Raw genomic sequence first — 12,051 nt, 5'->3', positions numbered from 1 at the left:
ACATTGCTTTGAATACAGGGACTAACATATTTCATTATATGCTTATACTAAAGATTTATTGAATAATTGATGGCTTATAATATGATATGTTCCACGTCATCACTGGCCATGTCCTGTGTCCCTTCACGCAGTAACACCCTCTGTTCTACATCCCGTCCTGCAGTAATACTTTCTGCCCCGTGTCATTTCTTGAAATAATACCCTCTCTGCTATATCAGAAGTATAATCCTGTCCCTCATCACTTCCTGTAATAATGCCTCCCTTTTTACATCAGCTCCTGCAGTAATACTCACTATCCTAGATCACTGCCTGCAGTAATACCCTCTCTGAAAGAATAAAGTGCAAGTTCATTAAAAAACATGTCTGAACAAAGTGTATAAATTTGCATAAAACATTGAAAACGAAACACATTTTGTCAAGGCGATTGTTGCTGAGATCGCACCTATTGAATGGCATGCCGGTGTGTTTGTGCCAATCAGTGCACTGAAGTAATGGTATTTCATTTACTTTGCAGCTAACCATGAATGACTTCAGTGTACATCGAATAATCGGAAGGGGAGGATTCGGGGAGGTGTATGGATGCAGGAAAGCTGACACTGGAAAAATGTAATTTTATTCCTACTTTCAGTATTTCGTTCTAAGAGCTTCAGTTTTAAAACAAGATCGCACACAGGTTGGAGTGTGTTACATTGAGGATAATAAGTGGACTGGTGTGTGTGACTGGATAACATCCAGGCTGAAGTTGTTTCATACAGATTAACACATGGGCTAGAGTGCATTAAATACAGGATAATACACAGGCTGAAGTGTGTCGCACACAAAAAAACATAAGGTTCAGGGTGTATTACATTCGGGATAATACATAGGCTAGAGTATGTCACCTACAGGGTAATACACAGATTGGAACATACTGCAAAGCTGTCAAATACAAGCCGCGTGACAGGCTTTTTTTCTCTCCAAGGCTGCTTCCCAACTGAGGAGTCAAAAAATAATCTGTTCACTGACCTGATACATCATGCCACTACCGCTGACTAACCATCTGCCTAGTGTGACCAAAAGCATGTATAGTGCCACCGTTACATGTTTTTAAAATGCGCTCTTCCTTTCCCTGCCCTCCCCTCCCCCCCCACACGGCTAAACATTTTCTATTGGACAACTCAGCCAAGATTGAGGACCAGCAGCATTTGGCAATAGTGAGTATGTTCTCTCATGGCGCAGTGTGTTGGTATGCCCAACGTTTCCCCAATGTCCTCTTCTATGTTACCGATTCTGAGTGTACAGTCAGTTTCATTCACATTCACGCTATCTGAACTGCTTTAAAAGAAAAATAATTTGCTTTAGCAAATGTGAAAGGACAACAGCAGTGTTTAACTTGAACCCCAATTTTATCTCCAGCTATAAAATTCAAGATCAACCACTTTTGCAATGGGAGTGCTGCAAGTAAGTTGGTTGCTTTTCACAATGACTTCAATTGCATTTAGAAGGGGATGTGAACACTTAACAGTTGTGACAAGAAAATTATAGTAAAATTCATCTATGTGTGGGAATTTTATGTAGACAAATGATAGGAAGCTGGAGTTGACAATAAGAAATCAATACTATTAGATGATAAACTTCCATTTTGCGCTTTAGGATGTTATCTGACCATTTGAAATGGGTTACAGACTTGTACTTTATATCCAGGTACCTATCTATGGAAAAATGGTATCCAGCACTCCTAAAAATATCATCACATTTTTCCAAGTTGTAGATGGTTTGTCCAGGAAAGAAGAGAATCTGTTGGTGCCCCACTCAATAGCTTCTCTCAGGTTGACCAATGAAATTTTGTGTGATACATCCATGCTTCTTTTTGTGGTGACACACTTGTTTCCTCACTGGATTCTTGATAGTAACCATTGAGATGTCTGCAAGGTACAGCCTTGTCCTTTCAAATGAAGAGTGTGGCTGCGGGAGGTTAACTTGGAGAGAGAGCAAGCAAGAAAAAATTGGAAAATTGATTACAAACAAAAGAGCATTCCTCCTTTTGATGTTCACTGAGTTAACATAAGAACATATGATATAGGAGCAGGAGTAGGCCACATGGCCCCTCAAGTCTGCTGCGCCATTCAATCAGATCATGACTGATCTTCTACCTCAACTCCACTTTCCTGCCCGATCCCCATATCCCTTGATTCCCCTGGAGTCCAGAAATCTGTCCATCTCAGCCTTGAATATATTCAACGACTCAGCAACCACAGCCTCCTGGGGTAGAGAATTTCAAAGATTCACAATCCTCTGAGTGAAGAAATTCCTCCTTATCTCAGTCTTAAATGGCCGACCCTTTATCCTGCGACTATGCCCCCTAGTTCTAGTCTCTCCAGCCATGGGAAACAACCTCTCAGCATCTACCCTGTCAAGCCCCCTCATAATCTTATATGTTTCAATTAGATCACCTCTCATTCTTCTAAACTCCAGAGAGTATAGGCCCATTCTACTCAACCTCGCCTCAAAGGACAACTCTCTTATCCCAGGAATTAATCTCGTGAACCTTTCACTGCGCTGCCTCTAAGGCAAGTATATCCTTCCTTAGATAAGGAGATCAAAACTGTGCACAGTACTCCAGGTGTGGTCTCACCAAAGCCCTGTACAATTGAAGTAAGACTTCCTTACTTTTGTACTCTAATCCCCTTGCAATAAAGGCCAACATTCCATTTGCTTTCCTAGTTGCTTGCTGTACCTGCATGCTAACTTTTTGTGTTTCTTGTACGAGGACACCCAAATCTCTCTGAACACCAACATTTAATAGTTTGTCACCATTTAAAAAATATTCTGTTTTTCTATTCTTCCTATCAAAGTGAATAACCTTACATTTCTCCACATTATACTCCATCTGCCACCTTCTTGCCCACTCACTCAACCTGTCTATATCCCTTTGCAGACTCTTTGGCCCCGATTTTCAAAGGAAATTGCGGGGACAGGGGAGCTGCAAAAATCGGGGAAATCCCGAGTGGGTGAGGAAGCCAGCTCCAACCCGCCGACTTCTGGGTTCCCCGCGTCTGTGTGTGCGCACGCCTCACGAATGCAGAAATCCCGCCAGCAATTAGAGCCGGCGGGATGATGGTTAAAGAACCAAATGTACCTCATTGAGGTACTTAAGGTACTTTATTTCTGACGTAATAGATAGTTAAAACAATTTTAAACTTAACTGGGCGGTTTTCCTATGGCTTCCGATTCACGCTTGGTGAAACCAGGTGTGAAGGGCCAGATCAGGCAAAATTAAAGGAAATAAATTAAATAAAAAACCATTGCACATATTAAAAAAACAAAACAAGCATACCTTTCCACCCTTCTCTGATGTCCGATGTCTCCCTCTCTGATGTCCCACTCTCCCCCCAAAGTGTCCCTCTCCGATCTCCCTCTCTCCCTCCTCTGATCTCCGCCCCACCCCTCCACCGATCTCCCACTCTTCCCCTCCGATCTCCCCCTCTCCCCCCTCTGATCTCCCCCCCCCCCCCCCACCCGTCCACCGATCTCCCACTCTTCCCCTCCGATCTCCCCCTCTCCCCCCTCTGATCTCCCCCTCTCCCCCCTCTGATCTCCGCCCCACCCCTCCACCGATCTCCCACTCTTCCCCTCCGATCTCCCCCTCTCCCCCCTCCGATCTCCCCCTCTCCCCCCTCTGATCTCCCCCTCTCCCCCTCTCCCCTCCACCGATCTCCCACTCTTCCCCTCCAATCTTCCACTCTCCCCCCATCATCTTTCACTCTTTCCCCCCCCCTCCCCCCCCCGATCTTCCCCTCTCCCCACTCTCTGTTCCAGCGCCAGATGACCTCTCGCTTTCCCTCTTTCTCTCCCCCGCCCCCTCGGCATTGCAACTCCTGTCGGCAGCCGGCCTGTCAATTAGGCTGGCTGCAGGGCGCGAAACCCGGAAACAACTTTAATCACCATCAATTACATTGCAATCGCATCGAAAAAGCTAAGGTTTTTTTATACGGGTTTGTCACGCGCACCTTCCCCCCCAACCCCCAGTTGCCAACCCGCCACCATTTCAAAATTGAGCCCTTTGTATCCTCCTCACAGCTTACTTTCCCAGCTTTGTATTGTCAGCAAACTTGGATACATTACCCTCGGTCCCTTCATCTAATTTATTAATGTAGGTTGTAAATAGCTGAGGCCCAAACACCGGTCCTTGCGGCACCCCACTAGTTACAGCCTAGCCTGCTTGAAAACGACCCGTTTATCCCTACTCTCTGTTTTCTGTCCGTTAACTAATCCTCTATCCATGCTAATATGTTACCCCCAACCCCATGAGCTCTTATCTTGTCTAACAACCTTTTATATGGCACCTTATCGAATGCCTTTTGAAAATCCAAATATACAACATCTACTGGTTCCCCTTTATCTACCCTGCTAGTTACATCCTCAAAAAACTCTAATAGGTTTGTCAAACACGATTTCCCTTTTATAAAACCATGTTGACTCTGCCTAATCATGTTACGATTTTCTAAGTGCCCTGTTACCGCTTCCTTAATAATGGATTCCAGCATTTCCCCAATGACTGATGTCAAGCTGACTGGCCTCTAGTTCCCTGTTTTTACTCTCCCTCCTTTCTTGAATAGCGGGGTCACATTTGCTACCTTCCAAGTTAAACTAGGAGTGCTCTTGGGGATGTCTGTGGCATGAATCATCCTGTGATTTCAGTTTGGCAAGTCACACGGAGGTTAGAAGCCTGGTTCATCTTGTCTTTCTGGCTGAGGAAGGTGATGTGGGCCCATTTTGATTAAAGTATAGACTGGTTTCTAAATATTCTGCCTGCCCTCCTGAAAATCAGGCAGATCAGTTCTTATCGCCTAAATTATGGGACAAAAGTATCGCAAAATTATGTAACCAATGCCTATAATTTTCCAAACGGTAACATTTTTACTCTTATTGTTCAAGACCAGAAAGCTGAATTAGATACTGCAGTTTAAAAAAATCACCCCTGGTGCAGATAAATTAGATAATTTTGCCCTGACAGAACAAAAAGAGTTTGGATAGTAGCCGGAGATTCAATTAAAGATGGATAACTCAAAAAGAGAACACCAGCTACATAAAAATTGAATAACATCTTGCTATATAACTTTAAAAAAAATTAGATTAGACCACTTCATAATAATTGGCAAGGTGTCTTTTCATAATTTATGAACAGGATGTAGATTTGTAATCTTTTTTCGAATGTACTTATAAAGATCACAAATATAAGTAGAGATGAGGGGGGCCATTCAGCCCATCTAGCTGATGCTTCCATAAAAACCTACAATCCACCCCCATAACAGCATCCAACTTCTTTAATGATTTCAAAGTTTGTACCTCCATTGCCCTACCCAGAATACCATTCCAGGTTTTAATCACTCTTTGTGTGAAGAAGTGCTTCCTGACCTCAATCTGAACTTGCCCTTTACCACGTCTTATCTATATTTCTTTGTCTTGCAGTCATAGTTTAATTTGAAATAGTTCTCAGGATTAACCGCTTCTATCCCACTTAGTATTTAATAAACATCTATGAAGTCTCTTCTCATATACTTCCTTTTAAGGATGAAGAGTCTAAGATTTTAGCCTTTCCTCATAACTTGTTCCTCTGACACTAGGGATAAGCCTTATCACACTTCTCTACATCGCATCTATATCTTCAGTGCTTCCCTTGTGCCTTGGTGACCGAAACTGAATGCAGTATTCCAAGTGGGGTCTGACCAGAGCACTATAAAGCTTCAGCATGACAGTCTCAGACTTTTACTGTACTGATAAAGCTCAGCATTCTACTAGGGAGGGTTTACTTAGTTCTAATCTTCCATGGCCACCTACGTCATCTTAAAGCCAACACAATCCCAAAGAGACCTCATTTCCTTCTTTGTTTCCCCCACCCCAAGGAGAAGAGGACAGCATTTTAATAATGTATTTATCTTGTTCCAGGGTCACTTTTGGCTCATAACTGAAAGCAGTTTGCCTCTGTTGTATGTTCTGGTATAGGTATGAATAGTGGAAGAATCGATTGTGCTCAGGTTTCTCACCTCCTTTGCTTTCTCTCTGTGCCTGGATGCTCAGCTTGAGTCATAGATCCATTCCCTAACCTGTGTATTTTTTATTGGCAAATCATGCTGTTCTGCAGCATGTCAGATTGTGTAATTATCCTGTTTCGTTTGCTATTTTCAGGTATGCCATGAAGTGTTTAGATAAAAAGCGAATCAAGATGAAACAGGGAGAAACGTTAGCCCTTAATGAACGAATCATGTTGTCACTTGTCAGCACTGGGGTGAGTCCAAATGCAATTTCATTTTTATAAGCATGTTGTTTGTGGCAGATGGAGCATTTTTTGGACTTGGCACTGGTGAAGATAATAAGCTCAAGCTATCACATCTCAATTTGGCCAAATATGAGTGTCACCCGCCCAGCAACTTTGGAATGATTCAGACCTTGTTGACTGGGTGGCACTATGAATTAAAACACCATCCTGCACCACTGTCTGAGGCTGAACCAGACCATTCACAACCTTGGCGTCCTATTTGACCCAGAGATGAGCTTCCGACCACATATCTGCTCCATCACCAAGACCTCTTACTTCCACCTCCGTAACGTCGTCCGTCTCCGCCCCTGCCTCAGCTCATCTGCTGTTGAAACCCCCATCCATGCCTTTGTTACCTCTGGACTTGATTATTCCAATGCTTTCATGGCCGGCCTCCCATCTTCCACTATCCATAAACTTGAGCTCATCCAAAACTCTGCTGCCCATATCCTACCTCGCAATAAGCCCCGTTCACCCATCACCCCTGTGCTCACTGACTTACATTGGCTCCCGGTCCGGCAATGCCTCGATTTTAGAATTCTCATCCTTGCTTTCAAATCCCCCCATGGCATCGCCCCTCCCTATCTATGTAACCTCCTCCAGCCCGACAACCCTCTGAGATCTCTGCGGTCCTCCAATTCCGGCCTCTTGCGCAACACCAATTTTAATCGTTCCACCATTGCCGGCCGTGCCTTGAGCTTCCAAGGCCCTAAGCTCTGGAATTCCCTCCCTAAACCTCTCTACCTCTCCCCTTTAAGATGCTTCTTAAAATCTACCTCTTTGACCAAGCTTTTGGTCACCTGTCCTAATATCTCCTTATGTGGCTCGGTGTCAAATTTTGGTTGGTAACACTCTTGTGAAGTGCCTTGGGATGTTTTACTACGTTAAAGGCGTGATATAAATGCAAGTTGTAATTGTTGCATTTGGCTCCAGTGTAGGCAAATGGATGAAACTCTTCCTATTTCCCTTGGTAGTACATCACTTAGAATGCTTTCTTTCCCCTTATAGAATCTGGCTTTGAATCCACTGCAATCTATAAGGTGCCACACAACAGGTTGTTACACAAGATTCGGGCTTATGGGATTGGGGGTAATATATTAGCGTGGATTGAGGATTGGTTAACGGACAGAAAACAGAGAGTAGGAATAAACGGGCCATTTTCAGGTTAGCAGCTTGTAACTAATGGGGTGCCGCAAGGATCAGTGCTTGGGCCTCAGCTGTTTACAATTTATATCAATGACTTAGATGAGGGGACTGGTGTAATGTATCCAAGTTTACTGATGATACAAAGCCAGGTGGGAAAGAAAGCTGTGAGGAGGACGCAAGGAGGCTGCAACGGGATATAGACAGGTTAAGTGAGTGGGCGAGAAGGTGGCAGATGGAGTATAATGTGGGGAAATGTGAAATTATCCATTTTGGTAAGAAGAATAGAAAAGCAGAATATTTTTTAAAAGGTGTGAGACTAACAAATGTTGGTATTCAGAGGGATTTGAATGTCCTTGTATATGAATCACAGAAAGTTAATATGCAGGTACAGCAAGCAATTAGAAAGGAAAATGGTATGTTAGCCTTTATTGCAAGGGGGTTGGAGTATAAGAGTAATGAGGTCTTGCTGCAATTATATAGGGCCACAACTGGAGTACAGTGTACAGTTTTGGTCTCCTTACCTAAGGAAGGATATACTTGCCTTAGAGGGAGTGCAACAAAGGTTATCTAGATTGATTCCTGGGATGAGAGGGTTGTCCTTTGAGGTGAGATTGAGTAGAATGGGCCTATATTCTCTGGAGATTAGAAGAATGAGTGGTGATCTCATTGAAACGAATAAAATTCTTAGAGGGCTTGACAGGGTAGATGCTGAGAGGTTGTTTCCCCTGGCTGGAGAGTGTGGAACTAGGGCTTATAGTCTCAAGACAAGGGGTCGGCCTTTTAGGACCGAGATGAGAAAACATTTCTGCACTCAGAGGGTTGTGAATCTTTGGAATTCTCTACCCCAGAGGGCTCAGTCATTGAGTATATTCAAAACTGTGATCGATGGATATTTGCACACTAAGGGAATCAAGGGATATGGGGCTAGGGGAGGGAAAGTGGAGTTGAGGTAGAAGATCAGCCATGATCTGATTGAATGGCAGAGCAGGCTTGAGTGGCCGTATGGCCTACTCCTGCTCCTATTTCTTATGTTCTTAGGTTCCAATCTCTGATATCCTTTAAGAGTCCTTTATGAAACTAGCTGTGTGTACTCAACTCCATATCCAATGCACCTATGTTCACAATAAAAAAAGGAATACTCATGCCTCAGGACCAAATAACAGTAAGCTGACAGTCTCAGATTTCCCCAGTACTGTCGTTCTTCACCATTCTCAGCACAAATAATTCTCCCAGAGTAGTTTGTTAAAAAATGAGAACCTGTATAGTTTTTGCTTAGGTGTGTAACTGCAAACTGTCTGATGAAAACTGTCTAAAGAAAAGCACTACGTCATGGAGCATGGATTCTCTTGGAATCTCACCCTGTTCTCCAGTTGGAGAAAGGCACTTTCCCACCCCCACCTCCTCCAGTGAAAGGTGAGTCAACTTTCTGTGTAGCCAGCACGATAGTGTCACTGGCAAAGCCCACCTTGACCCATGTCCTAGATGACATACGTTGTGTGCATTGGGGGGAGGGGGGGGATGGGCATGGAGAAATTAATTCATCTCCAGTTTTCTCTCTCTCCTGAAAGTGGTAACTCCTTATGTGGGGTACGGCTTCATAGACACCATGGATGATGTGGAAAGCATCCCAGCTTAGCCTGATCTGGTCTTCATCCCAACACCCATATGTGCTCACATTCAATTAAAATCAATGGAATAACAATTGGGAGTAGAAACCTTGGTTGGTGTTTCTCTCCTTCCTTGGCCAAGGACAAGGAAACCTAGTGAGGCGCCCCAACTCCTGTCCTGGCTGACAGACCAAGGATCAAACCTGGGACCTTCCTAATCTGTATGCATGGTTGAGCACTGGCCAGTACATTCTCCAACAGAGCCATTGGGAGAATAAGAATCTTCAAAAGGACAGGAGAAAAAAGATGACTGCTGTTCCCAATGCAAATACAAAAAAACAGACCTCTCTTGCTAGGAGACAGCTCCCCAAGGTGTTGTGGACACAAAGAATTTACACTAAATTTATGCTTTGTACAGATTAACATGGCCATTGCTGCAATTTGTGGCATCTTTGCAAAAATATATTTGTTTTCAGCAATTTTCCTGTATAAATGAGATTAACAGTCTAATTCTATCAAATAACCTTGAGGTAATGAGCATCAAGTAGGAGTTGTGATATTGCAGCGAATAGGAACTGTGATGTTGTATTTTTTGAATTAATATTTGTATTAATGTCGCTGTTGGATAATGAGAACATAAAGCCAGATGGCAGCTAAAGAACTTTATTGTCTCAATTCCTGTCTGGGAATGTGTGTGTGTGAATTGTGAGGTCTCAAAGAATAAAGTAATTTCCCTTTAGGACAATGATACATGCATTAAAGCACACGTTGCTCGTATTCCCTGCAGCAAGTTGTACATTTAGCTTTTCTCTCTTGAAGGTGCTGACTGTTGCTGTGGTATGGTTCCACAGGGTGTTGGCAGCGCTTCACTACTTCAGATGAATACCCACTCTTCATGTATGAGCCTAGACAGAGTTTGTCGGCTGGGTGTTCTGAGCTGATTTGCACGTGTGCACTTTCCTGTAAAGGATCATCAGATCAACATTCAGAAGCCTGGCTGATTCTTCCCCCTTTCTCTAGCTTAAGGAAATTGCAGCTAATTGTAGCACCTCCATTGACATGCCCTGTTGAGATCAGCTAACTCAGCAAAGATCAGGGATCGAACATAAGGCCTACCTGGTCTGCATGGCTCAGTACCACATTACCTTGTGTATTTGATTAGTTTATAAGTAATGGCTGAATTTTCCCTCCGACTTTGTCAGAGCTACTTAGTTATTAATTTAGGTGTATATTTTCTCCTCTTTTTTTTTCTTCTTCTGTCTGCTGTAGCCTCAACTTTCTGGTGCAGAGAGAGTGACTAGGCAACCTGGTCCAAAGGTCCCATTAGCACTGAAGTGAGTTGGCTACTTGGAAGCATGTGGTATTGACCTGTGACTTCTTTTTCCTGGGATGTGGGCATTGCTGGCAAAGCTGGCATTTATTGCCCATCCTTTATTGCCCTGAGAAGGTGGTGGCAGGTCTTCTTGAAATGCTAGCAGTTTGATACAACTGAGTGGCTTGTTAGGCCATTTCAGAGGGCAGTAGGGGCCAATACGCTAATTAATTGCATCACTCAGCACTCCTGCTCCTCCTGGCCCATAAGCAGTACTGGAAAAGCATTTACCTGCTCCCACCTCTCTTCAGCTGCCAGGTCTCCCGAGCCCTGGGAAACCCGGCCCGCAACCGTAAAATTTAAATGGCTGCCAAAATCTGAGGAACGCAGCCTCATTTAAATACTGACTGCCTCTCCAGAGTGGGTTACTCGTTCACCCTCCAACCTGCCATGGTAAGACCAGAAGTAGGCACGTTTGCAGCGGGTTGGGGTCAGTTTTCACATTTTTAGCAATTTAACCCCTGTCTCCCTCCCCCCACCGCCCCCGCCCCTCTCCTCTCCTGCCCATCTTGGGGTGGGTGGGTTAAAATTACCAGCAGTGTTTTTAATTTATTTTCCAGTCGTGGTCTTTAAAGTGTTAACAAGCTGGTCTGGTGAGTGATTTGTGCGGTCACTGGTTACTCTGGCACATGACATTGTGAGTGTCGCACTGCTGCTGTGTTAAATTATTCATGCTTTATTGCTCCACTGCAGTAAACTGCACTCATTGGTAACAAAGTGGCTCTCTAATGCTCTTGGTAGCCAGCATCACGTCTGATCAAACTGTCTCCCATAATTATCCAAAAGTAAATGGTGTATGAAGAAAACTAAATTATTGTGGCTGTTTCAGAATCACTGAGCAAGAGGTGAGCCATGTAAGAGTACTGTGGAATATTGCTTCAGTTCCTGTTTAATAAAAATTAGAAGATCTCAACAAATTTACTCACTTCTCATTAAAATGTTCATGAAACCATTTTGAAGAGGCAGCAATCCTCAGATAAGCATTAAGCATGAAAGAATAATGTTTTGTACTGACATGCCGCCATTTTAACATATGTTTGCTTTTCTTATTAAAGTTAGTAAACACAGCAAAATATGGAATCAAGAGAGCAAAGAAAATGAATCACCGGAGGCCAACTGCTTTCTATTGATTCTTTAGTTGGAAATCCTCTTCAAAAATGTTGTACCCAACTCTTTAAGACATTGACTGCTTGCTGGGGTACAATTTCACAGGTGTATCGTCCAGAAGACCTTTGTTCATGTGTGAACCTAAACAGTCATTTGGCTATTCAGTCGTCAGGAACCCAGTGCTGTTCTCATCGTGCTGGGGTCGCTATGTGGCAATCAGGAGTGGGCAAATCTGATTGATATTTCTCATCTCTAGCCCAAGAGAATTGTAATTTATGGAAAGGAAGAATGACCTTGTATTTATATAGCATCTTTCGTGTCCTCAGGACATTCCAAAGTGCTTCACAGACAACAAATTAATTTTGAAGTGTCGTCACTGCTGTTTCATAGGCAAACGCATGCAGCCAATTTGTGAACAGCAAGGTCCCACAAACTGCAAAGAGCTAAATGACCTGTTAATTTTTATTGATGGTGTTGGTTGTCCAGAACACCAGGAAAACGTCCCTTCCCTTCTTGGAATA

The 12,051-nt window shown here is 43.5% G+C and overlaps 1 protein-coding gene across 1 annotated transcript in view; it reads left to right on the top strand.

Annotated features, from left to right (window-relative positions):
- grk3 (G protein-coupled receptor kinase 3) overlaps positions 1-12,051 on the top strand; it is a 244,025-nt gene that overhangs the window by 170,859 nt on the left and 61,115 nt on the right. Inside the window, exons 8-9 of the mRNA XM_068005936.1 lie at positions 515-606; positions 6,169-6,268. Of these exons, the coding sequence (XP_067862037.1) occupies positions 515-606; positions 6,169-6,268 (192 nt within the window). The remainder of the gene's footprint in view (positions 1-514; positions 607-6,168; positions 6,269-12,051) is intronic.

Source organism: Heptranchias perlo, chromosome 25 (genome assembly GCF_035084215.1).
Source record: "Heptranchias perlo isolate sHepPer1 chromosome 25, sHepPer1.hap1, whole genome shotgun sequence".
Taxonomy (NCBI): Eukaryota; Metazoa; Chordata; class Chondrichthyes; order Hexanchiformes; family Hexanchidae; genus Heptranchias; species Heptranchias perlo.
The sequence above is the reverse complement of the archived record's forward strand: the minus strand, read 5'-3'. Positions and strand labels throughout refer to the sequence as shown.